Source organism: Phasianus colchicus, chromosome 2 (assembly GCF_987193195.1).
Source record: "Phasianus colchicus chromosome 2, bPhaCol1.hap1.1, whole genome shotgun sequence".
Lineage (NCBI taxonomy): Eukaryota > Metazoa > Chordata > Aves > Galliformes > Phasianidae > Phasianus > Phasianus colchicus.
Genome location: NC_143437.1, coordinates 54591411 through 54619170, shown reverse-complemented (window position 1 = coordinate 54619170; position 27760 = coordinate 54591411). Strand labels below are relative to the sequence as shown.

Below are 27760 nucleotides of genomic sequence, written 5' to 3'. Positions count from 1 at the left end.
TTAAAAAAAGTCGATCCCCTCTCACTCATCTGTTCTGCAAGTTAAGGCCCACAAGCATCACACCTCCCAGCCTGCAGGTTGCCTCGGTGCTCATCCTTCAGCTTCTCAATAGGGGCTTCCTATCCTCTGGAGAGCACACGCTAGAACTGAACTCTTTTAATGACTTTCAGTATCGCTACTCCCAAAACAGCCAGGCTGGTGAGCACGTGAGTTTCTCAAGACTTTTTCTTTAAAAACAAAAGCACAGCAACAGTGCCTCGTGTGGATACAAGTCTCCATGCACTCATGAATCTGTGGAATGAGCTTTTGGGATAGAATCTTTCACGCTCAGCAGAACTGGCTTCTATGCTGCTCAGGGGTGTCTGAGCTCACTGCACCGTGACCATTTAACCAGAAAGAAGAATCACAGGGTAACCTATCTGCCAAAGACATCTTTGTTCCCAATTTTTTTTATCTTACAAGAAATGAAATTTGGCTGTGTGGACCCTTGCATACCAATTTGCCTTCATCTAACCAGGGGTATTCATTAATCTGGTCACCTTTCCCCAGTCCTTGTGGGCAGGACTTGACATTGGTGAATCTCAAGTAAAACTGCCAATTTTGATGCTCCTCCTGGAAGTAGGATAGAGGCATTCGGGTCCAGAGGAGGGCCACAAAGATGATCAGGGGACTGGAGCACCTCCCCTATGAGGACAGGCTGAGGGAGCTGGGCTTGTTCAGCCTGGAGAAAAGAAGGCTGCGGGGTGACCTCATTGCAGCCTTTCAGTACCTAAAGGGAGCCTACAAACAGGAGGGGAATCAACTCTTTGAAAGGGTGAGTGACAGCAGGACAAGGGGAAATGGTTTTAAGCTGAGGGAAGGGAGATATAGGTTGGACGTCAGGGGGAAATTCTTTACGGAGAGAGTGGTGAGGTACTGGAACAGGCTGCCCAGGGAGGTTGTGGATGCCCCGTCCCTGGAGGTGTTCAAAGCCAGATTGGATGGGGCCCTGGGCAGTCTGGTCTAGCATTAGGTGGAATGGTTGGTGGCCCTGCATGTGGCAGGGGGGTTGGAGATTCATGATCCTTGAGGTCCCTTCCAACCCTGCCAATTCTGTGACTCTGTGATTCTCAATGATCAGCCACTTGAATCATGCGTGCTTTATTCCAATTGTATTCAAAAAGACTTTTAGGAAAAAAAAACCAACAACCAAAAACTAGCTTCTATCTTGTCCCTGAAAGAAGGCCAGGCTTCTCCAGTCATCCTGAGATGGTGAACAGAGAAGAACTGTAACCTCACTAGTGGGCAGTGGAGAGGCATGGGGAATAAAGACGGGCAGCTGGGAAGAGCCCGAGTGGGAGAAGGGCCTCATCTGCACCTCTGGTCTCTCCCCTGCATTCACCTACTGCCACATCCAGAAGGATGATAGAGTGAAAAGAATTGCACTCCATTTTAAATCTAAAGGGACTATATATACATTCCGTGGAAGGGTATTTTTGAAAGGGCATAACCTTTCTGAGTGTGTGCTACTCCAGAGACGTCAGCACAGGAAAGAGCTGGGTCACACCTGGCACTGCCACTGACTGCTTCGCTGCACGCACACTGCAAGTATCTGACAGCTATAGGATTAGTTCTGCAGAACACAGCAAGCTGGCTGGAGGATGCTTTTGGCTTGTTCACTCATTGCTTGCTCTGTTTGCAATGCATTTTCTCTTTTAAGATACACCCGAACAGTAGGAAATGAAGTTTCTTCAGCACAAAACAAATGAGAAATTAGTTTCTGGCCCGATCACAAATGGGCACATTAAAAAACGCGCATTTTGTACAGTCATTTCTGAGAACCTGAAATCCTAAGGCTTGACTCTCCTAGCTGAAAGCAGCATGAAGAAAGCATTATTCATAATGTTAAGAAATTACTCGAAAGGAGGAATTTGGATGGAGGGAATAGAAAATACCTCAAAATGGCACATTCTAGACTTGCCCATTAGATGAAATCAAAACTAACTATTTTAAATCCCATTGGGTAAATTAGCATGACAGTAACATCTGATTTCCAAGATACACATCAGAGTGCACTTGTTCACAATTAAAAAGTAAACAATACATATCTAAGAGTCTTCTGTTTTTTTAAGCTTCAAACAAAGATGCTAGTAGGAGTTTCAGGGAAACCTGGCTTTTCTCACTCTGCAGCAATGAACCCATTTGAGCAGTGCAACCATTTGACCCTCAGACAATGTTTTTAAATAGCGTGTGAGGACGGTCCCCAGGCTCCACCATCAGAACTGAAGTTTCTGCTGCATCAGCAGTGTGAACAGAGCTACTGGGCAAAACGTGAAAATGCAAAGCTGATGATGTAGCCAGAACAAGTGGATCACAAAGAGCTTCTGCTGTGCGCCAGGCCCCCACCCCTCCAAAATAGGAGAACGGCACTGTATGACCTCACAGGAGAGAAACTTTTCCAATAAGGTGCAGTCGTATCCTCCATGTCGATCAGAGGATCACCGTTGACTGTAGTAGGTGGTATTTCACTCAAACTCTTGAGAACAAACAAGTAGCAGCCCTGGTTTAAAATGAATTGTACATGCTAATACATCTGGCTAGTAGAATACAGTAAATAACTGCCTACAAACAATTACACAGCCCCCCAGTGCTGTTCATTCACTTTCAGAAATGCTCAAGCACATGCTACATACTGTGAGTTAACTGAGCACACTTCAAAAGCAGACTGAGTCTTCAGCACAGAAGCTGGCAGAAGGAAAAAGGAGAGCACACACACACACACTTGTCTTTTGAGGTTTTTTAATTCCATATACAAACATTTTTAATAAAAAGTATTTACACTGGTAATAAAATTGAGACAGGCTCACTGCAGGTGGTTCCTGAAGATAGGAAGACTTGGGTTAGGCATTAAGGAAATGCTTTCTAAGGATGACAACTGGTTGAGCAGATTGCCTGGTGGCTTTGTGGTCTTTAGATAGATGCGGAGAAGGAACAATGCCCACCTGGGGAGACAAACTAACTGCAGACCTGTGGAGGTCCCACACGGTCTGACGCTTGCATCCATTTAGAGAACACAGAGTGTAAGAATAAATATGGACTTTCTATTTAAAGGACTGAATTTTTAAAAACCAGACTTAAAAATAAAAAAAATCTATGCAGGTCACTATAGGAAATCTGTATTTTGGGTTCAGTAACTCGGAAGATGAAAAGGTGCATTTAAGAAAAGACATGCTGAAACTACTAATACGAATTAAGTGCAATACCTCTATCCACTAGTACTGAACTGTTTACATGGCACCATTTCAGAGTAGTCAGTTATTTCAAGCCTTAGTTGAGAAAAATAGGTTTTTGCAATGACACCTTATTTCCCAGAATCCAAACTAGTGACGGGCTACATACAAACTTATCTAAGCAACCCGGGTGCTATATTTTGTTTTCACAGATGCCAACAGATTTGTAAATAACTATTTCTAAGCTACATTATTTATGTAGAAAAATCATAAATGCAGAACATTTTATGCTTCTGCGCCAGCACAGCGGACTGCTGCAATACTTAATTGCGGGGGAGTCGGTCCAGATGACCTCTGAGGGTCCCTTCCAACTCAAAGCACTCTATGACTCTAACCACAGAGTATAAAACCCTACAACATCTGTGCAAAAGGAAAGTGAAAGCAGCTCTTAGAGAAGTTGTTAGGCATTAGCCTCGAAGGCTGTGATGCACATGGTTTTACAAAGAACAGAATGTTCTGAAATCCTACACTCCATCAACTCCCAAATCACCTGTAGGAGACAGGAAGAGAAGGACGCTGAGCAGCCATAACAAGAGTAAAAATCACCTAAAACAGCTAAAAGTGGTAAAAACTTCCCTATGTGTCATACCGAATAGCTGATACTTTATGTCAGTAAGCAGCATGTGTGTTAAGTGCTTTTAACCCTGCAAGTGTTAGGCTTCTTAATATCCATTGTCAAGGTGCTATAAACAAATATTTGGGAGCTTAAGCAAAGCTTTTGTCTGCACCAAAAGCATATGAGCTTATTCATTTAAATACATTCAATGGATAAATGAAAACGTATAGCTAAATACCACCTATACTATCTTCAAACCGACATGGCTCAATTTTTTGGTACTGTAGAGCTGCCAAAGGAATGCTGTGGCTGGTGAGGCATTTCCGCGTTCCTTGCTCCAAAAAGATTTCACACTGCAGTTGTTGGGAGTCATATCATATCCTAGCAGAAATACCATCATGCACTTGCTCTGTTCTTAGTCTCGCTCTTAACATTCCTGCTGACAACTGCTGTAGAAAGGCCTGGGGAACACAAAGCCTACTGGCTCACACAACATCTTAAATGATCCAGAAAAAACAATGTATAATGCAGTAGTATGAAAGAGTGGTGGGGAAAAAAAAAAGAAAAAAGAGTGAGGTCACTTGGTCTGCCTGCTCTCAAACAGGTAAAAAAATACCACTTCTCTTCCAGCAAAAATTTAACAGAAAGAAATACTTTTCCAGAATAGCAAATACTTGGGGAGCTATTCTGTTCACACACAGCCATGATGCCTACTCTCAGGCAATAATTTTTCTAACAGTGGCAGGGTACCAACAACAAGTTAAGAATGTAAACCTCACATTTCCAAGAACTTACATACTTATGACAGAATAGTTTTGAGGCAGACACACTAAACAACAGCTAAGTTTTGATCTCCTTGGGGTACAGCAGCAGTTCAGGACAAAGCTGAGAGAAGGAAAATAAGGTGCAAAGTATGCTAAGCTGAAATATGCTGAGCATTAGCAAAGGAAAGAGTTACTCAACAAATTAATATCTGGTCACAACCTTCCTTCTCTAAAATAAGCTAATGCAATGATTTCTAAGACCCTACCTATCCCTTCTGAACCTTGAGGCAAACCTAAGTTAGATTTAGGCACTTAGCTAAAATCTATCAAGTCCTGAGGTATTCCTGGCATTTCCTATTTATAAACAAACAAACAAACCCTGAAAGAAATAACAGTGAAAGAATGGAAGCACCCTGAAGCTCTGCACAAAACATCTCCTTAGCAGAACAGAGTGCTAAAAGCACATGCCAGTGGTGAACCATGCCATTAACTTAGAAGTCAGCTTAGCTGAAGGTTCAACTGCAAGTTATTTCTAATTTTCAAAGCTTTTGTGTAACACCAAGAGTTGTTCTCTTCACATGTGCAGTAAAGATGTCCGTACATTAGTGGACTCTGAGCAGTACTTCACTCACAGTCTTTCTAGGAACTCAAACCAAACATGACAAAAAACAATTTACCATGGGGTCTCACTACAGTTGACTATAACAAAGGAACAAATCACAGCCAAGTAACACAGAAATCTTTCTAGCTGGGTTCTCCATTATACCAGAGTTATAGAATTCACCTGTTTGGTTTGGTTTTTCCTAAACTATTAATAGAACTGTTATCTTCCTGTGAATAGAGAATGGGAAAAATTGCTATTGTCTTTAAACCTTTGGGAATTGAGCACATACAATTGTGGTTAATGTCAGTCATCCGCAGGAAAGGAAGCAGTCCAGTAGTGCCATGTAAGCTTTACATTAGGAATACTCATGCCACTGAGAAATATAAGGACAAAAGTACATCTTCCTTTAAAACAGCCTGCTGTAACAAGCAAACATTTCTGATACACCTACAAAGACAATCTTTTAAAACAAAGACAGTTTTCTACATGCATTACCTTAAGCCTGTGCTTTACTACCTGTAAAAATATACCTTTTCTTCAAACTAACCTTTGGTAAGTATTATCATAAACATTTCCTATAATCAGATAATAAAAAAAAGCACCACCAAATGTGGACTCAAGGGCAAATAACAGGTTTGTAGGCATCAGACTCACAAAGTTTTTAAATAGAAAAAAAATAAAATTCACATCTTTTACTTTTCAAAATTATAATTTTGCATGACAACATCCAGAGCAGATGACAGCGATGTAAGAACGTCAAATTATCACACTACTTCTCAATTGGCTTGAGATGTATTTTTGAGTGTTTACAGTTTGGTGTAGTTCCTAGGGGGAAGTTCTTTACTATGAGAATGATGAGGTGCTGAAACAGGCTGCCCATAAAGGCTGTGGATGCCTCATGCCTGGAAGTGTTCAAGGCCAGATCAGAAGGGGTCCTGGGCAGCCTGGTCTAGTATTAAATGTGGAGGTTGGTGGACCTGCCTGCAGCAGGGTGGTTGGAGCTTCATGATCCTTGAGGTCCCTTCCAACCCTGGCCATTCTGTGATTCTATGATTTATGACTCCTGAGTTATGTCATGAAAATTACTACCTTTTTGTCATTTTTTAACTTGCTGCAAAAAATGTGATTGGCAGAAGTAATGCTGGTTTCTGTTAGAAAACTCCACATTCTTCTAAGATTTAGGAAAAATACACTCTGGAAGAAGACGTGCATTTTTACGCATCTTATGCAGTTGGAAAAAACTTCCCCTCTTCCCAAAGAATCTGTGTAACTGCCTGTGCCTGTTACATCCTTCTTTTTCCCCCCTACCCCCCCCTCACTCCAATAAGGACCACCTAGTACACTTATATGGGAGCTACCCAAAATGTGATATGTTTCCACAACACATGTAGGCAGCTGGATGCAGTCATACAGAAATTTTAAAGAACAGCTTTTCACATCACAAGACTTGTGCTTTCAAGTTAAATATATATATATATATATATTTTATATTTATTCACTGAAATGTGCTAAGTAATGGCTCTGGTGCATACCTGCAGTTGCAGAAAAGAGCATAAACAACTGGTTCTTGGCCACAGAATCAAATTCTTAAGTGACACAGGAAAAAGTTACAGGTACATTCTTACTTAAAGGAAATACTAGCATTTCCTAGTACTCTTCAAGCACTTTAGAGAATGCAAATATAAGGAAGAAAATACCTCCAAAAATTTGAATTTTTCTAGCACGTCTCTGTCATAACCAAGGACTCGTTAAGCATTTAGTTCATTAACTTTGAAGAGTACTTGAAACAAGGGAATAGAGTACTTGAAAGGGAATAGTTGACACAGCAGCTCTTTTTACACTCCCCAATAAAACCTTTGCTCTTCATGGAGTACTGTTCAAACAACACAGTTATTCTGTTCAAACAAGAAATAGTAAGCCACGTCCTACACACAAACTTTTCTATAAGAGACAGGCTATCATGAATTTTTCCCCAAAGTTTTTAATACAGTTTTCAGGCACTATTCTCAGTTCCATTTCAAGATTCCATTGCATTAAGTTGGATCCTGGCTATGCTGTTTCCATCAGTACAAGCACAACCTGTAGACATCCAAAACATAGCCTAGGCTCTTTGTTCTCTTCAGTAATGCTGCTGTTTACAAGCTCTGGTTAAACATTTCAGCTATACCAGTTATTCTGTTGACCTGTATGCAATCACAGGCTGTTCTTCACCAACGTCTATCAACATATCTAGCGGCACATGAGGCTTGTCATAGCCAGAAAACTTAGGACAGCTGCTTGGAATGACTGCTTGTCGAATTTCTGTAGCAGAAATCACTGGTCCTGAGGAGTTACTACATACATCTGTTTGGCTACTATCAGAAATGAAATGACTTTCTTTTTCTTTATGATTCTGTTCAACATCAGAAGGTACTTCTGTATCTTCCCGTACAGAGATCTCTTCCACTTTGTCTGATGCCTCCAGAGGAGGACCAGAAGATGTTCCTTCACTGAAATTCTCAGGAGTAACAGCTTCTTCTTCTGACTCCATTTTCAGCAAGGCTTCATCGTCATTCATTGATGATGGGACACTCACAGATGGGACTGGCATGACGCTTACTGCACAAATGTCTTTTGCTTCTGATCTTGATTCAAAGCTGTTGTCTGCATTCAGGTTTCTTATCACACTGACCTTAAGTGAGGAAAAAAATACATTACTTTTACTTCCACATATCTATTAATTCAGTGGCTTTAACTTCTGTTGAAGTTTAGAGCATTAAAAAAAAAGAAAAAAAAATATACAAGTTTGGAATACAGACTGAATTACAACCAATTCCAGCAGAAATTAGCGAAATGTGGCAAGGTCAGCAGCCTGTATCCATGACTCCAGCTGTTTCATTAATGCTTTTATACAACCTTTCCAAAATGCTTTCTACATTCAAGTATGTATGCAAAGACCAAATCCATTTCACGCGTGTAATTTTCACTCGTAATTTAAGTCATTTGAAGTTTACAGTGGGGAAGAAGAAACAGGGGAAGAAGAAAATGATATAATACTCCTCCTCTTGAATTTGCTGTGGACCTTTACACCCTGTCGCTAATTTGTAATGACCAATATTTGTGGCAAGTGTCTCATCTGGAAAGGAAAAGATCTTTGGAAAGAGATCTTTACAGTGATTTAAGAACCTTCACACATTCCCAATGGCTGCATTTATGCTGAAGACTTTTGGTTATTTTTCCTGTATCACTAAGCACTGGCTCAATACTGCAACAGACTTAAAGCTTTGCTTTGAAAAATCTATTGCAGTAACAAACATTACGTTCTTCAACAGCCAGGCTTGAGCTTGCTTTAAATCATTAAGACATGCCTTTGGGCTGTTTAGATTCTCCTGATTTAAGTTATTTTAAACAATATATATGAAGAACAAGGATAAACTTTAACTGTATAATGTTGCCCTCTAATGCTACAAGAAAGCATGGAGAGAAAGGGTTACTCAATTCAAGAATCCTTTTCCAAATTTCCTGATTAGTCAGGTACAGATATCTCAGGCTATAAGTTACTTCTTGTGAGTTAAATTCTGTATAAGATACAAACAGTTACTGTTTTTTGAGACGGTCTAGAGCATAATTTGACTGAAAAATACAGGTTGAAGAAAAATTGGGAAGTAAGGGATGTAGGCTGAGATTAGAAAAGGGTGAAAAACAGTGCTGCTTCAGTAAAGCTCCTAATAGGCAAAAAGAATCCCCCAATCTGTGTTTGTGTAAGAACTGTGAGGACCTTCACAACCAAATGATCAAATCTGACTGCTTTACAAGCATATTCCTCGATTGGAATATGTGAATTCCTATATTCACATGTGAATATGTGAAATCCTATTGGAATAAATTCCTATTGGCATGGTGTGCTGACTTCATTAGAACTGATATCATCCCTGCATCTCTCCCTTCAACCCCAAAACTTTCCCCTCAGTTGCCCTGATACCCATTTATGGTACTGTGTATGCTGGATCGTGCTTGCCCAAGGTTGCCCAAGGAGGTTGTGGATGCCCCATCCCTGGAGGCACTGAAGGCCAGGCTGGATGTGGCTCTGGGTAGCCTGGTCTAGTGGGTGGTGACCCTGACCAAGGCAGGGGGGTTGAAACTAGATGATCATTGTGGTCCTTTTCAACCCAGGCCATTCTATGATTCTACGATTTTCACCCACTTCTAAAGCCTCAGTCCTAAACTACATTAAGAGGGTGCCTTGTATTCTACAAAGGTACTGCATCTCACAGTGCTGGCTGGGAATGCCTAGAGAAAGACCCCAAGAATAAAATCAGTGCTTCTGTACAACTACATCTAAGATTTGTGTCTGTGAAAAGGAAGCTGGTTTTCTGTCTGTGATACAAGACATTTCTGTTCCATAAAAGAAGGAAGCCATACAAAGGAAAAACCCTTGCGGGCTTCCTGGTAGCAAAGGTTACTTGAGAGTCACTTAGTCATGGATTTACAACACAATTTAGCAGTTCATGAATTCATTACTAGCTTCAAATAAAAGAACTTACTACAATAACTGTAATGATACTCAAAGCATCTCCAGGAACAAGTGCAATTAAGATCTAGGTTACTATCTAAAAACCAGTGTTTACCATAAATGAGTTAATATTTTTCTTTTGTGCATACTACCAGTAACAGACAGTGCTATCAGCAGTTTTACTAAGGGCTTGTCCACCTCCACATTTCCAGCAACTTTCAGGAGCAGGTTTTCTGGAAGAGCGTTTAAGAGATCTATTCCAAATCGTATTAGAACACTGAAATCGACACAGCCCTTGCATAATTTCACAGCAAATTAATGCTGGGTGAATCTGCAATTAGGAAACTATGCTGCTTCCTGTAAGTGTCCATAGGGAAAAAAATCCTTCACAAATGTTAATGAACTAACTTCTTTCTTTTGAGACAGTAATTATTTATGCCAAATATCATCAATAAGATTTTACAGGGACAAGCAATTATGGTTTCTTCAAATTGAAAATATATGTCATATAATCCTAACAACCAAAAAATCCAGTCACAAACTGACACTATTTCTAAGTGTTATGCAAAAACAGCGAGAGAACACAACCATGTCACCACTTCACACTCAGAAAAAGCACCAGCAGCTTGCAGAAAAGTTGACTTAAGCACGATATAAAAATGTAAGTTGATACTTTTTGATGAGGCTTTGCCTTGTGGAGTTAGTGTGTGTTCTCTTCCTACTAAAACATTTTCCACCATTTAAAGATAAGAGGCACTGAATAAAACACAGCAAAGTTGAAGTAAACAAAGATAGCCATAGCTTATCGGTAAATTAAGGACTGGCTCTTCTTAAAGTGGATAAACTGCTATCATAAATCTGACAACAGGAATCTGCTTCCACATGCAGGACAAGTTGGAATGAATGAAGATGATGACTGGGAGGAAACAGCATCTTGAAATACTCTTTGTGAGGTAACTGGATGAAAACAAATGGTTCTCTCTGCAGCTAGACAGCTGAAACATCAGATTCTTGTCATCCAGCAGTACATCAGCATCATGAATTGTTGTTAGGAATCTGTCCCATTTCACTAGCTCTATATTTCTTGTGGGACCCTGTTATAAACAAGGACGTTCCAAACATTTAAAGTAACACTTCTCTAATGGTAGTGACCATTTTATGTCCATACTGAAAGACCTGAATGTGACTTACACTCTTGGGAGGTCCTGAACAGCATCACGACAATGTTATAAAAGCTCTTGTGATCTAAATGACAACAAATTTTCTCCCCTTATTTGCCTGTGAGATCTCAGCAGCTAAGACAGCCTTCTGATGTAGAATTTCAGCCTCCTGAAAGTCACTCAAATGAGCTGATTATATAGTATCTAACTGAAGCAGATCACTGGAAGGCAGCAGATTTACAGTGGGACATCTTGCCTACAGCCTTCCGACACATGGAAAGACTCTTGAGATGTTTCACTCTCAGACAAGATCAAGGAAAGCACGAAAGTTCAGTAACAGATGCCTGCAGGGATAACTCTTCCCTCCATTAAAACTTAGTCATATAAATTATTGCTTGCATTAGTTATTCATTAAATTAATAATCTAAGGTATTTAAAATATAATTTTAATTGTACAAAGATAAATCATAAGTTATTAATTACTCATTTTACATTCCCCATACTATTCATATCTCACGTATTAAAATAATTCATATGAGCGCTGCAAATCAGACTGTCTGCACAATTTGGTGGACTAGATGAGTGCTTAGGACAATGGGACCTAGTGTAGTTTGCTAGGACATCTTCATTTAGTCAGAGCAATGTCACCTGCTAACATTCTATTCCAAACAAAGCAGGTTCCAGGAAGGTATTAGCTACCCTGCATTATGCGTCACTTTAAGAGTCCTGAAGTTGAAGAATGTGAAATGTCTCTTCACTAGAGAAGTATTTATGAGACTTACTGCCAAGATACAGATTTGATATGATTATCATTTAAGAATTACTATTACCTCACATGACAGTTCTTGAAAATTGTTTCAACTGCTATTGGTTGTTCAGCTGTTATAACTAACAAGACACCATAAGGACAGTAGAATGATACTTGCCAGACATTCACTCTTGCTTGGTATGAAAGCACTGAGGTTTCTACTGCCCTTCAAGCACTCTGCTGCAGACAGCTTTTAAGGTAGAGCTGACCCTCTTCCCTGTAACTGCTCATTGTGAGAACTGATTTCCCTAGAACTTTTTCCTCTCTTTTTCTACAGTGTTATTACTTCTTTTTTTCCTTCTTACTCTGCACATCACTAAGAACATTGTAATACTCAGCAGTATTACAGTATTATTATGTAATGAAGGAATCTCATGCACATCCAGTGACAGGACAAAAGGCAATGGGCACAAAACTCAAACATATGAAATCCTAACTGAACATAAGAAAACAGTCTCCTACTGCAAAGTTATTAGAACTCTAGACTAGGTTGCCCAGACAGGTTGTGGAGTCTTCTTCCTTAGAGATGTTCAAAACCCCAGTGGGTGAAGTCTGGGGCAACCCACTTGAGCAAAAACAAGACAACCTCAAAAAGTATCTTCTAGCCTCAATAATTCTTATGTCTCTGCTACTCCAGTAGATACAAACCTGCCTATGTACACACAAACAGGTTTTGGGAAGTAAGTTCTCAAAATAGATCAAGTAATGTTACATCAGTTAAACAGCGACCAAAGTCTAATCCTAAAGCCAAAACAGGACAACTAATTGTAGAGGCAATCAGGATCTTGAGTCTGGTATAAATTCTGAACTTCTATGTGATCATGGCATGAACAACCAAGATGACCATAAAGGTGTTGTTACAAAAAAAAAATTACCAGTTGGAGATGACAAATCTGACACAGATAACAAGGCTAAACTTACCAAAGATTTAGGCAGCTTTATGTTTTTCTTCCTTAGTTTCTTGCAGCCAAAACTTACTGTCAAAATTAGGCCCACAATCACTATAATTGAAGATACAATTATAGTAATTAGCGTACCTAGGAAGGTAGAACAAATTCCATTAAGAAGTTTGGAAAATAAATACTACACCATTTAGGAAAAACATGTGAATTTATCAACTTATTGCTTTTTTTCCCCCCACTCAAGAGAACTTGTAAAACAATACACAAAAATCAATAAAAATTACAATGAAAGATTTTCAATTAATCCAACAGTCACGCTTTTATAGAAGTAAAGGAATTAAATAACTGTTTCTTTTTCCTCCTTAGCAAGTCTGTATGGGAACAAACTTTTTTTTTTTTTAAAAAAAAAACAAAACACATTTTCCACATGATACCCTATTAACTGACATAAGAATTGCTGCACATAATCTTTGTGCAATAAAATTGAAATGTGAAATCTTCCACAATGCAGAATTGTTATCAAAAAATAATAGGAGTCCACTAGTCCAATTTTCCTTAGTCTTCCCCTCAACCACACTGCCCTTCCTGTGCACAACAACAAAAAAAAGAATACATGACTGCTTTTAGAAATGTTCTCTTTTCCCTGAAGTTTAGAACCAAAATGGAGTAATTAAAACAAACAAACAAACAAACAAACTGTAATAGAGATACAAACTTGAGATACTAACTGCCTTCATTCCCTTTAATTAAGAAAAAAATAGATGATACTTCAATTTTATTACAAATTCAGAGTCACTTCAAGCTCCAGAATGTCCACACACATTTTCTTCAGTGATATGATTCAGCAAGATGCCATTTATTAGAAGATAGGCTCTGTGTTTCCAAAAGCCATATAACTCAATGAACAATTCATTTGTCATTTGTTAATTACAAAATGATCAGGTGCAAAGAAAACACATTTTAGGATACCAGTGAGGTTGGAAAAGTACCCAGGAAAATCAAAGTTACTTGAAAATAATACATAATCTTTAAAAGCCTTTAGAACTGGGACAGTGCATTTCAAAAAGAATGATCAAGATTTTCCTTTTTTCATACTCTCCCATAGAGATCCAAGTGATCCCATGGCTGCACCACAGCTTCAACAACTTGCTGTATCACATCTCTGATCAGACTCGATAGATCCTTTGTACAATTTAAGAGTCTGCTTACTCCAAGCCTGCTCGGGAAGAATCTCAATGCAACTTTCTTCCGACTGGTCACCAACTATCAGCTCATCATAGAAATGTCCGTTTGCCGAAACACAGTACGTAGAACCTTCAGAAGGAACTGGAATGTTCAGGCTACACTCACTCATCTCACAATCTGATGCAGTGAAATTTTTTCTGCTCTAAAAGAAAGAAAAAAAAATCAAAAATCAAAAAAAGGTCCTATTGTATCATTTGACTCAATACAAACATTACAGTATCTTCTAACACTTCTAAAACGTTACAATAACACTATTAGATGTAGCTCCTTCAGATACATACCTTGCAACAGTTGGAAACTTCAGATACCAATTTATGAGCCATCCTAAAACGTTTCCTTTGATGAGATCGTGATGCTTTCATCAGCAATTTTCAGATGCATCCAAAACATGCTCTATCCATATTCCATACCTTCATTCATAGCTCATAGTTATAAAAAGTAACTCTAACCTATGTGCTATCATTTTCCAAAAGTTCACCCTCCATGACTTTTAAGTAATGTGGTATTGATACTTCGAAGGTTAACCTTCTGAAATGAAAGTTCTATCTAAACAAGTGAAAGGAGCACAAGTGAAAATACCTGCGTTTTGGCAGGTATGTAGAAATAATCGTGTGTGATGCAGTATCTCTGTCTACAGCTACTGCAATTATCTGACTATTGTCAGAAGACATGCAAATGGACAACTAACATTCAGACCTTTAGATCATCTCTTTCATTGTGACCCACATTTTAAAGCTTCAGCATTATTCTGTTCCATTCAACTATTTTCTTGGTATCTGTGGGCTGGGTGTGTCATGGACAGCAAAATCCTTGCTAAGCATTTAAAACACACAAACGTATGTTTAATTTGAATTTAATTTTTCACTTTGAAACTTACCTCACTTTCTCTATTTCTAAACATCACTGAGTATGAGAGCTCTGAATAAACTCTTTCAAGCCAAGGGTGAACCTCCACAGATGGAAATTCAGGATTGTAAATATCAACTATGATTTCAGCACCGTGCCTTGAGAGATTCAGCTTCGGTGGTCCAATTTTTCCTGCAACACATTTTACCTTTGCTATTAGGCCAAAATTTTTAACATAGTATTGAAAAAAAGAAATTCAACAAAACGAGCTAAGTACAGTTAAATTCCTAAAATTTGAGACTTGAGAAGATTGATACATTTATTTTGAATGCTATTAATAACATATAGTTGCAACACTGGGAAATAAGAGGCATTTCAGGATGTTAGTGAACCTGCTACTACAATGGAACTAACAAATTACCATTATGAAATCCAACTTGTTAAGTGGGGCTTTATTGTTCAAGAATCACCTACCAATTGAATACAACTTCTAGATGCCCAAAGGTCCACAGCATCTGGGGGCAATTTCTTACCCTATCCCAGTATCTGATCCACCAGGCAAGCACACAAGAAGCATGCAAGGAATGCACTGTTGTCATCACTTCTCTCTGCCCTGAGAAGCTTTTTAAAAGATCTTCAAATACGCCAGTGATAGGGCAAACAAGTCCCTGCACAGGCAGTACTACAGAAGTTTCTACTGAACAATCATCATGCTTCACTCTGCCCTGGACTCCTGACCTTATGAGACATGATAATACAGCACAAAAGAATACCTCTATGTATTAAAAAAAAAAAAAAAAAAAAAAGGAAAAAAAAAAGAATAGGAAAATGCTGGGAGAAAATTTCCAAGATTTAGTTTATGATGGAACTTACCATGCTTTTGCAAAACAAACTCATCTGTCTCAACGTACTCAGACTGTTGTGATCCAACAATAGCTTTAATACGAAACCAGTAAGACAGAAAAATTTCCTCTATTTCCTTTGATAGATCGCAAGAAGTAGCTGAGATGTTCACACAAGTTGACACAGTTGTATAGTTGCCAAGGCTGTAAAAAGATCAAGAAAAAGCTATTAGCTGTACACTATAGGACAATACTGAACAATACACTGCCTGTTATAAAATAACAGTGTGGCTGGGTGGCACAGATTGGAGTCTCCTCTTTGGAGATCTTCAAAAGTTGCTTGGACATGGTGCTGGGCACCCTGCTCTGTGTGGCCCTGCTTGAGCAGAGCTTGGATCAGATAACTTTCATAAGTCCCTTTCAGTCTCAACTATGTTATAATTAGACAAATTTTGGCTTTATTTACACTTAGGAAACCTTCATCCTACTGGACTTCAGGACAAAAAATTAAAACTGTTTTCCATGGACTGATTGTTTTTGCGCTTCAAGAAAAAATGAGGTGCAGGAAATGGTGACAGAATATGAACTTACTGGTAAGGTTTGACTTCCACAACGAAATAAGGAGGTTCAGACATGGATGGGTACTGCCAGTGCAAGACAGTTCTGAAATTTTTGGATGTGACTAACATTCCTGTTGGTGAAGGCACTGGAAGAGACAAAACAACTGCACTTAGTAAAACATGAGAACTGTCAAATATATTACTTTATTATTTGGAAAAGGCAAGATGCTAAAAATGGCTGGAAAAATTAGACTTGAAAATTGGAGATTATTCCCCCCAAATGGACCCTGTTTGCCACCAGTACTATTGACACATTTGAGCCCTGCATGCTGATTTACTTTTCTTTTTCCTGCAGAGACAGTTTTCTTCCTGTCTGCAACCCAAAACCTCAGATAAGCCATGCCCTGAAAACTGAAAACAAGTCCACCAGAGAGCATGTATCAGGTTCATCATCTGTGACAATGACACAGCTTTGTCAATATTACACAGATAAACCAGGACAGACAGTGTGTGTGTTCTGAAGTTAGAGGAGATTAGCCCAACTCCTGCAGATTTCTGTTGCTCTTCAGAACTGAATCAGATAGATGGGGCGGCACAGGGATGTTACCAAAGCTGCAGAATCTAGGTTCTGCATTCCAGGGGGTCCTAATGTCTCCTAATACAGCCTTGCCAAAAGACAAGAGGTCTGCTGGGTAAAGCTTGGATTCAATGTGAACTTCTGACACGGACATTTTTACATCCTCAGCAGTATTATTATTTTTTTTAAGTGTGTGATAGTAAAAAGCTACTAACATTTGTAAGGAATTTGAACACTGAAGTTAGCATGTAGCTCCATGTTCAAGAGATCATTTGAAGTACATTCAATAACATTAGAGGTAAGGTAATAAGTGACAAAAATAAGAAATAGCACTGATATTTTCCTCATACAACAAACTTCTGGTCTGAGCACCAACAGCAGCAGGGGTACTGGGGAACAGAAGCAGAGGGAGGAAAATTACATGACCCTGTGACTATTCAAGGCTGCTATGCGGCATTCAGATGAGGAAAAATGAAGGTTACTCAACTATTTTAACTGTCACATCTTAGCTTCTCAATTTCTGATTCGCAATGTTTGATTCTGTTGATTTAGCTTTTGTGAGATGATGAAAAATAGCTGATATTTGACCTGCCCGTTCGGAACTTCTCACAGAACAAAGCGTTCTCATTTCACTTTGTGATTTACTGAGGGAAAGTAAATAATTTTCATGTCTTGAAAACAAGACCACAAAGACAGCACTTTACAGAAAGTAATACAGAGAGGCTGAGATATGCTATTAACCACGAAGATGTGATACACATAATAGACGTCACTCTGTGAATGGTGCTGTGGTTTAGTTCTTTTACGGCGTGTATGAAAGTGGTATTCAGTTATTGGAAAAAAGGAACACAATCATCAATTTCTCAACCACAAGAAAAAAAGGTGACAAATTGACAGAAGAAGTGTCAAGACACACAAATGTCATATTGTGTCCCAAAATGTAAATACTTGAGGTAGTAACTCTTGTGAAATCTTACTGCTGTGTACTATTGTGGGAATAGAACTGCTTTTAGCAGAAGAGTAGGAAATGAAATTCCAGGAGATATTTGAATCATCAGTAGAAGCTACATGGATTTAGCTGTTCAATTACACAACGTTTTGCTTTTTCCTCCCTTATGCTTTTTCCTGCCCCCACAATTTCATTTTATTCTGCATACAGATGTCTTCTAGGGTTAATGAACAGACTTGAGTATTTTCTTTAATTCAAATCACTAAGCATCTCCATGACTTAATTATTCAAATGTGATTCTTACATAAGAGTTATCATTCCAGCTAAATGTTTATATGGCGCTTATTGCTATATTCAGTCAGCAAAGCATTTATATCTACTGAAGTATTTTCCCAACACCCCCATAAGTGAAGTGAGCATTATTCCCACTTAGCAATCTAAGGCATGGGAACAAAATACTCGGGAAATCCGCAGAGTGACCAATGAGAACAATCTACTAAATCATCTCTCCACTCCTCCAGCTCCAATAAGGATTATTCAGCTTAGTTCTTTGCTCTTCCTCCATATTAAAAGATGACTTTTAACATGCTCCAGCTCTGAGACTACTGGCAGAAACTAGCAGAAAATAAGCTTTCCTGCTGAAAAGACAACCTTCTTTGCAAACCACACCACTGTTTAAACCGCCCTCTCAGCCCCCAGAAAGATGGCCTGGATCACTTACAGGAACAAGAGTCACATAGACCTTCAGCTCATCCCTTGCATCCTTACTATTAACGATTTTCTTTCTAGTGATGTTAGCCAAGTAGTATCTTCCATGAACTAGCACTCCATCTCTTATGTTCCACTCCATATCCTTAAAGACAGACCAAAAACACACCCTTCAGCATAGGCTGAACAGCTAAAATTCTTCATGCTACGTAAGAGAAAAAACCAGTAGAGAAGCAGGTTTATAGCACATCTTCTTTTAACTCATTCATCTTGCCATGTTTTACAGGCCAAGAATGACCTCCCTCTCTTTTCCTAGGGGATGACACCTTTGCTCCTTTTCCCTTATTCTCCACAGGCACTGTCCGTCTCATCTCTGATTGTCTAATAAATAGATAGTAACTTTAATGTTAATTGTTCTCAGCCTGTGTATATTTTTGAGGATTGCTGGTTCTACTCTAAAACCAAGGAAGGCCTGGAAGATCATCTCCTTTTCCTAATTGCACTAGTTATTTACATGGAAGACACGATCTCTGCCCTCAAACAGGTCCCGATCACTTGAGTCACCAAGGCCCATTTTTGTCAGTTCAGCCAGCAATAGCTTAAGCTGCAGCAGTGTAAGATGCTGAAGTGGAGGCTCAGTATCACAATAGATTAGACCACAGGACCTAGAAATGGGTTTGTAAAATGGATAAGCTAGTCTGCTTTTAAAACCTTGACAAGGCAACTTTAGTTCTTTACTTCAGGTTTATTACCTCCCCTGTTTTTGTTTGTTTTTCAAAGGATCTTAAGTGTCCAGCTCACAGTTCCTTCTTCCTCAAATTGTCTATCTGACTTCTAATGATGTCTCCTCCTTCCTGCCCCCCGATGTGTGCACAGGCTGGGACAGCTCAGCCACATTCCATTCCAGCACCAAATGCACTGCAGATTTCCAAAGCTTTACCATTTAATCATCACAAATACTGTTTCTGCATACTGCCAAATAAACACCACAATACTTTACTTGAACGCTATTTTATTTATGAAACAGTCATTTTTTTAAAACACATCATGAGCTGTTCCCTTCCACTGTCCAGCATGTGCAACTCGAGGAAAGTGGCAGCGGCTGCCACAACGTTATCCTTCAAATAGAAAACTTCTGATTTAGAATAAACAAACACAAACACACAACACTCAAGGCACAAAATCAAACAGTGAGAAACTAAGTATGGAAAAAGTGAGCAGAAAACTGACCAGTAAATCAAATCTTGCTGCACCAAAGAAGACATTCAAATAGTTCTAGTTCACTCCCAGTTCAAAATGTGGTGATTTCTACCTGCAATAAGCCCTATCCACCTTGACCTCTAAGACAAAATAATATTTTAATAAACAGAACAAGGTTTGCCTTGTACTTAGTAGCAAGTGTTTCCTGGTTTGACTGATGTTTTTGAGACAGCACTGTACCATATATTGTGTGCAACTACTGGATTAGTTCTGTGAGCTATTTTGCTAGAGCACATAGCTAGGTACACATGCTTCTTTGGTAAGCTAGATTCATTTTACTTTGGAAGACATTTTAAAATATATATATTATTTCTAGCAGCCTGAAACCTAGCAATATATACACGCAGTAGAACAAAAGTCTTTCAGTGGCTTTTAACCTCCTCCTGTATGCATTTCCTTCCTGTCCGCTATGCAGGTTTGCTGAAGATATTGAAGTCTCCAAAGTTCTAATATTTTAATGAAGATAACTGCACACTTGAGATGATATTTGCTTTTATACACAGACACCACAGTACCCACCACATCTGCAGAGGTCTCTGCCACCAACATGGGAACAGTGCAGTTCATATATGTTTATATATGAACAAGTAAATATCTACGTTGCTCTCTGACTTATGCATGTTGGTTACGCTGCTTAAACTGACGCTGGTGAGAGTTTGCTGAGATCAGCTTTGTGGTTGCATTCCCACTTCTGTTCTTCTCTGTTAGATGCTCATCTTCCAAGTCACCCTGAGGTAACATTTATGCATGCTCTTAGCCTCTTGTTACTCCTACTTTACTTTCTGACACTTTTCTTTACTCTCAAAATCCAAAGATATCTAGTTTCTTTTAGTCAGGTTAAAAGAAAAAATAGATCTCACTGGCTTACCCTCTCCCTTTATTCCACAGACCTAAGGTTCCTTGAATGTTGTTTCATAATGCACGTACCTAATTCTATTTCTGTGCAAAATCATGGTTGCTAAAGTCTCTATTGCCTTTCTGTCAGCCCTGACAAAGTTAAAGATCCATCATTCTGGGTCACTGACTAGGAAAACATTGTGCCCCCTTATGTCAGCTCTCTGCTCCATCTGAGCTCGTACATCCACATTAACAGCACTCAGAAAGGGCAGCAGCTTTGGTTCCTCCACAAATATATTAAAAAAAATCGTTTCTCTTTAGCCCATCAACACTACTGAAGGGGAAGAAAAGGCTAAAAAGCCCAGGTAAATCCACACGACCCTGAGAACACTTCTGCAAGACTACAGCAATCACAGAATCACCACAGCTTAGGCTGGTAAGGACCTCAAAGACCACCCAGTTCCAATCCCCCTGCTGTGGGCAGGGCTGCCAACCACTAAATCAGGTGCTAAATAAGGTTGCCCAGGGCTGCATCCAACCTGGCCCTGAGTGCCTCCAGGCATGGGGCATCCACAACTTCTGTAAGCTGTCTGTGCCAGCACCTCACTGCCCCTCTCTGTGAAAAACTTCCCCAGCATCTAATCCAAATCTCTCCCTCATGGAAGAAAAAGCAGAAGGTTGCACAAAGGCAATTCCCTGAGGAATGGACTGGAAGCAGCCCAGAGGTGAGAGTCTGCACCCTGGCACTAGGCTCACTGTAGCAGGGAGCAGGGCAGGTTGGCAGCAGGCTGCAAGGTGCAGAGGATGTTGGTCCTGCAACCTGTCCAGCCACTCCTGGGGAGACAGCAGCCACGTAGCACGCACCGGGAGGTTTGCAGATGCTCACCTTCACCTGCATTCATTTACTCCTCTAAAGAAACTCGAGGCATACACCTTAACTGTAACACCACTCCTCTTCCTTGGTGGCATATTCTTAATCAAGTTATTTAAAGTCAGCTTGAATTAGAGCTTGCAACAGCACTTCAGTGCATAAGGTTCTATCAGAAGTTCTCAAAAGGATCTTAAATTCAAGAAGGATCAATTTACAGATGAAAAGAGTACCAAGACTGGGGGTAATATTTTCAGCTGTCCCACAGTGCTTTTAAAATTGTTTACAAGTGAAAGCTCATGGAGGTAATATGCTGTATGAACTAGTGTTAGACCTAGACCAACGTCCTAAAGAAAAACATAAAAAAAAAAACAACCCAGGAAGTTGCACAAGATGAACATCTTAAAAACTGCCTTGACAGTAAAATTGAAATACTGTTCTATATATTCAGCACTGTAGTGGAAATACTAAGTCACAGCTTGAACCAGTGATTGAGCACCTGGTGGGAAGGCAGGGCCAACCTAGAGGAGCTCAGGTGTATGCAATGCACCTGAGTGACTGGAAGGGGTGAAGCCAGGATCTACCCTTTCCCAGACATCATTTAAGGGCTGGCACTGGAGGTGAGAGCATCTCTTGCTGGAGATCCTTGCTTACCTGAGGCCTTCCACAGGTAAGCAGCTCTTTTCCTTCATTTCTGTTTATGCTGCATTTGGGCTTGTTCTCATTTGCTGTAGCCAAAGACTTTGCCACCCTGCTATTATCATCCCACTACAGCATTATGTGTATCTACTTTTTAATTATTTTTTTTTATACCTGAGAAGTCATTAAAGCAGATATCTAAATAGAGCACTATTAGAAAGTCTGTAGCTGAGAAGAACTGCTATGACTGCCAGTAATAAGAGCCAAAATAACAAACCAAAAAGACAACTACAAATGCTGGTCAGCCACAAATAGGAAGTACACACGCTGTCTGGAGAACTTGCTTCCAAGGTGCAAGACACACCTGACACTGCATCAAAGTCTACATCTACTGTTGCCACTGTAACCTTGATCAGAAGCCTCATTCTGGATACAGAAATACAAATAGTTCCCATGGCCAAGAGCCTTACACCACCGATGAGTCACAGGCAGAGGCTGACATGAGCACCCAGCTGCAGGCACGTATCAGCTACTCAGATAACTGCTGCCTGCCTTTTCAAGGAAAAGTTACCTCCTGGAGCAAGAGATAACTAACAGAAAGGCACTTCCTCATTGCCTGAAGTCCATATATCATATGCTACCAGGACACCAAAAGCCCTACTGAATCTGCAGAAAATAATTACTCTATCTTAACAAAGGAAAATATCATAAACACGTTTCAGAGTTGCCATTCTTCTGTTCATATTTTTCCAATCTAATACAGCACATCCGTTTGCATCTGTGTAATAACAGTCTGTCAGTACAGATAGATCAGTGAAGAAACTGGCTGTAATACACAGTGATATCAAGATTCCCTTCATGTTTTTGTTAGCTAAAAAAAATTAATTTTTGGCTTAAATGTTAGAATCTCTGAACGGTTCAGTTACTGAGGCTACAGCTAACCTCAGTGCTAGTCATCAGGAAAACCCCTGCTTGTGTTGCCAAAACATAGCTCAGAAGTATGTGCTGTTCCTTTCAGGGTTTGCTGCACTCATGCAGAAAGAAAGTGCTCGGTTTTCTCTAGGAAATTCGTATATATCACCTATCCCATAGCAGCTCCACTGTGGCAAATACTGTGCTGAGTAAGCCTGGATTTCGGCAAGATGGGTGCCCTGGAACATGTCAGCAGCCAGCCTGCAAGTCTTACAGCCCCAGCACCCAGCGGGTGAGCCCCAGCCATCTTCCCCAGTGCCAGGGCCGCCCACATCTAAGTGCAACGAAGCCCCAGCAGAGCTGCACCGCCACAGAATCCCAAGACCACAGGCGCATAAACAACAGCTCTACGATCACCTGCTGGCAGTTACTTTAGGTACGTGTATCTCTTTTTGGGGTGGGACTTAGCAGAGCACTGCTGCTTTCACCTCACGTGCAGGCACGCACAACACGAGGAGCACCGTAACCCAGACCGGACAGCGCGCAGCGGCAGCAGCCGGCCCGGCACAGCTCCGCGCGCGGCCCACTCCCGCCCCAAACCCTCCGTGCCGGGACAACGCCGGGATGGCCGGGCACAGCCTCCATTTTCTCGCTGGCGGCGCGATGTGGGCGTAGGGCACCGGCAGCGCAGTCCGCTCCGCCGCCTCCCCCAATCCCCCGCCCCCGCTCTTCCTCAGCGGCACCCCCAACCCGACCCGTTACCTGCGGGCGGCCGCTCCTGGCGGGGGTCCGCGTTCTGGCCGGGAGCCACCAGGGCCGTCAGCACCATTAGGGCCAGCGGGGCCCCCATAGCGCCCGGCGGCGGCGCGACCGCGGCTGCAGCGAAGACCACAGCGAGCACAACCGAGCGCGGCGCTGACGCCCGGCTCCCGGACGGGAAGGGGCGGGCACTGGGGCGGAGGGGGTGGGGAGTATTCCGAGACGGAGAGCGGGTGTATCTTGTGGCTTTGGTTGGTTGTTGTGGTGGCTTTGTTTGTTTGTTTGTTTGTTTTTGTTAAGTGCTGATACTGCTTTATATCCACTGGCCCTGACCGCTGATAAAACATCCTTCTGCTTTGGTCGTGTTGTGATTCTCTGTAACGCGATTTTGTTAAAAAAATAAAACTAAGATTTAAAAAAAAAAAAAAACCCACAACGCAAATGCCCTTTTCTACCCTCTCTTCCGCTTCTGTTTGTTGTATGTGACCGCTAACAGTGCTGCTGCTCCTTCTAGTGTGGGAGCTTTTTTCTCCTGGTCAGGGGCCAGCAGGGCTGAAAGTTACAGCCTGAGCTCAGAGGACAGAACCTTTTGCCCAGAGACATTCAGAAACAGCCCTCTGAGACCATCTGTGTAGAGGGATCTTCATTTATACTGAGATTCTGGCCCTTCTTGCAAATAATGCGTTCATGTTCACTGCCAAAGATTACATAAAATGCTGCCAAGGCAGATGATTATGGCAGCCCTTCCCATCCTGTTCCCATGGTCCCACCCATCCCCGGTGATAGCAGTTCTGTGCCTCAAACACCCTGTCTGGCTCCCACAAATAAATCTTCCTCCAGATACGAAATGGAGGCAGAGCAAGGGATCCTCACACCCGTGCTTCTTCCCAGGCTTTCAAAGAGACAGAAAGGAGGAAACAGCTAATCGCTGGATTCATTGTGCTTCCTCTTTCTAAGGCTCTCTTTGGAAAAGAATTTCTTCAGCTGCTCCCTTGCCTTCATTCCTTGTCCCAAACTGTAGCCCCACAGAGAGTGGCAGAGGAATTGCTTTTCTTGCTGCCTGCTGCACTATCTATGTTTGCAAAACTGAGGATGCAGCATGACTTGTGAAGGGGCAGTGGATAAGGAGAAGGGCAGGCTTCACAAGCTGGCACTGGTTCTAGGAGAACACCTCATCGTAGGGGCTGAGAAACACTGGTGAAGTGGTGCTGGGGAGTGTAGGACCATCATGGGTTGGAGAACCCTCATCTTCTGCCAAGGAGGATGGATTGCCAAGCGGTGCTCACTCCTGTGCTCCCTGAGCTCTGTTGCAGGACTGACACAGCCATGAGCCCTGTTGCCCACAGCCACAAACCTACCTGCTGGAAGGAGTGTCTGCTTATTGTCATGCAGATGCTGACTGCTTAGATGGTGATATGCATGCACAGTATTTCCCAACAGATTAAAATGCTATTTTGCACAAAAATAAGTGACAGCAAGTTCCAGACAGGGGCTGCTCTACTTCGGGGCAGTGGAATCCATTCCTGCCAGAACTTTACCATCTGGCTAAAATTTTTCCCGATCTTGAATGGTTATATCCTAGAACAGAAAAAAAAATAATAATAAATAAATACAAAAATCAAAACAATTATCATGTATTGTAACTTCCCCTTTATATTGCCTTTTTGTCAGTAGCCCAAATGGCAGTCACATGCCTGTATGTGAGGAAGGTCTTGCAGCAACATATACTTTTCACATCATGGGACAAGCTTCCCCATCTTGTTTGTTTGTTTGTTTGTTAGCTGTCACACAATTCTGTTACAAAATTCTTGTGCTCTCACATCCATGTGCAGCAACACTCCTTGGGGTTTTGCTGTCTTGCAGAAATAGAGGATGTTCACCTCACTTAGTTAGAAATGCTCATTGCACTGATTCTCTTTGCAGATACACACTTTCTCACAAAGTGGGCTACACGCTAGACCTTCAGGGTTTTGGCTTTGAAGTACTGCTCGAGGTCCTTTGGAAAACTAAGCTAGAGATGCTTCCAATGTTCCAATGTTTGCAGCCTATGTGGGAATAGTCTTAGCAAAGGTGTGTTTCAAAGCTAGGGCTGCCTCTTCTTTAAAGATGGAGAAATCAACATCACAAGTGATTTACCTCCCACCAGAACTTTTTCCCAGTCATTGAAGCACTAGCTATGTTCAATTTCAAAGCATACAGAGAATCAAACCTTCCTCCCTCTGCAGAATGAACAAATGAACAAACCTTACCTTCTCTACATCCTGTGAATCTGTCAGGAAATTCAGTGATCTTCTTAAGCAGAATTAATTAAAATACATACCTTAATCTTCCAGTGTCTTTGCTAACTTTCTAGCAGTTCCTCCAAATTTCTGCCAATTTTTTTGTTTCTCCTCAACCACTCATTATTTGAAAATCACAGTTCCAAGAAGAACAGAACTAAAGAAAATAAACCTGAAGCAGTCTAAGTTGTGGAATGCTACTATCAAAGACTGGATTTTCTGCATCATGGAGCACAACATTTTACAATTACTCCAGAAAAGAGAGAAAATGCCCCACCACCTAGGAAATTATATCCTAGAATTTAAGTTATTTTAAATGTCCATGGTGCATATGCTATAATTGCCATGGCGTTAAATCCTGAAGGAGATAGGTAGATAACGTGCCATGAAAATCATAGTTTCACCAAGTGATCTTGTTGGTGAAGCAGCAGCTATCTTGGTTGGTCACCCCTCCAACAGAGCAGCAGTGATGAGCTCTGCTGGGAAGTCAACCACCAACCAAATAAAGGCAAAGCAACACTTGAGGCTGAGGAAGATACCTGCCTAAATAGGAAGGTAAAAGAAATCAAAGGGAAAAAGGTAGCAAGGATTGACTGAGAAGACTGTATGGTGTGCCAGCAAACAAATCTTGTAAAGGTTGCATATTTTCATGTTGCAGCTGCTCTGCTGTAGCCACTGTGTCAGTACATGGCTTCTCATCCCCTGTTAACTATGTTTGGCTGATGCATCTGTGACATGATACACACCCTGAGATAAAACCAGCCCAATGGGCAGTGTTCTGCATGATGGCTTGTGTGCTCTCAGGTAGGAGGTAGCCTGGGATTGAAAGGAGTCATTTACAGTCAGTAGTAAGAGGAGAAGGCCTAATTCTAGCTGGACTAAAAGAAGACAAACCAGGAGATTCTTACTTTCTTGAATACATTAGAACATACTGAGACCTGTAAAAAAATAGGAAGCTGAAGTCAGTTCTTGCATTTGGAAGATGCTTTTCCCTCTAATACTCTGTATTTTTTTGTGCTTTATAAATGAATGCATAATGCAAACCTTGTTGTATGACGGTGTGTCTTCTGATCGTATCCTCAGATGCAGGTCTAAATAAAAGACCAACACCTTTCTTGGCAAAAATAGCACTGCTACAGAAATGAAACGAATCTACTATTCTGATAAAAGATGAGAAGGGTGTATCTGAGCATGGGAAGGACAAGCATGATTAAGTTGTGTTGTGGAGCCTTTGTGAACTTCTGCATGTTTAAATCTGGCCTGTGCCTTGTAAGAATAAAGGTTAAACCAGAAAGATCAGGTCTTCCACCACGTACTGAAAGAGGGTACCACTAACCTAGATGCAGAAATGTCTTCTGATAAAGGGTCCCGACTCATGGGACCTGCAAGTACCACACCAGTCTCAGGAAAAAAAGCAATTGGATCTTTTGTTCTCTTTCAGTGATCTCATGTCTCCATCTGATGTGGGAAGTCCCATGCAAAATTGTTGCCAAACATTAGGTATGTTTTAGAGATACTATATATAGTGCCCTTAAAGACCCATAGTTATTTTACTGTGAAAATCAGTCTTACATAGACCATGCTGTTTGACAAACTGAAGAACAGAAATTGTCAGTTGTGATAGTTTTATTAATTTCTAAAAAGCCTTCTACAGCATAAATAAAGTATCACAATAGGATCACAATTCTGCACGGTACCTGAAGATTAAAAATTCATAGCAGAGCCATCGTGTATTGTCAGGATCAGCATTAATCAATTTGATCAAAATTATGTATTGTTTCTTGGAAAGCTATGTAGGGACTATTCAAAAACTGAACAGAATGATAAGAAGAGGTATGATGAACAGAATGGTAAGAGAGTGGGCACAAATACTTTCAGCAGCACATGTAGTACAGAAGAAGAGATGTTTTATGAAATTATATAT

General features: G+C 40.7%; 1 protein-coding gene and 1 long non-coding RNA gene across 2 annotated transcripts; one reads left to right on the top strand and one right to left on the bottom strand.

Annotated features, from left to right (window-relative positions):
• The first annotated feature begins 1194 nt into the window (after positions 1-1194).
• Positions 1195-13748, top strand: LOC116240625 (uncharacterized). The gene is made up of 3 exons (XR_004169353.2): positions 1195-2492; positions 10574-10638; positions 13661-13748. It is a non-coding gene; the product is annotated as an uncharacterized LOC116240625 (long non-coding RNA).
• Positions 6368-23909, bottom strand: IFNGR1 (interferon gamma receptor 1). Its single transcript, XM_031611063.2, has 7 exons — positions 23561-23909; positions 16080-16194; positions 15520-15692; positions 14678-14838; positions 13765-13942; positions 12575-12690; positions 6368-7864 (listed from the first exon to the last, which is right to left on the bottom strand). The coding sequence occupies exons 1-7, from the start codon at positions 23646-23648 to the stop codon at positions 7364-7366; spliced, it is 1332 nt and encodes a 443-aa protein (XP_031466923.2). The 5' UTR covers positions 23649-23909; the 3' UTR covers positions 6368-7363.
• Between the last annotated feature and the right edge of the window lie 3851 nt (positions 23910-27760).

Bases quoted from the DNA above. Each gene is read 5' to 3' on its own strand.
- IFNGR1 (XM_031611063.2), bottom strand. From the start codon at position 23,648: ATGGGGGCCCCGCTGGCCCTAATGGTGCTGACGGCCCTGGTGGCTCCC. The intron at 16,195-23,560 runs GTAACGGGTCGG...TGTCTCTTCCAG, and splicing joins CCAGGAGCGGCCGCCCGCAG to TGCCTTCACCAACAGGAATG. The intron at 15,693-16,079 runs GTAAGTTCATAT...ATCTTTTTACAG, and splicing joins GTGGAAGTCAAACCTTACCA to CCTTGGCAACTATACAACTG.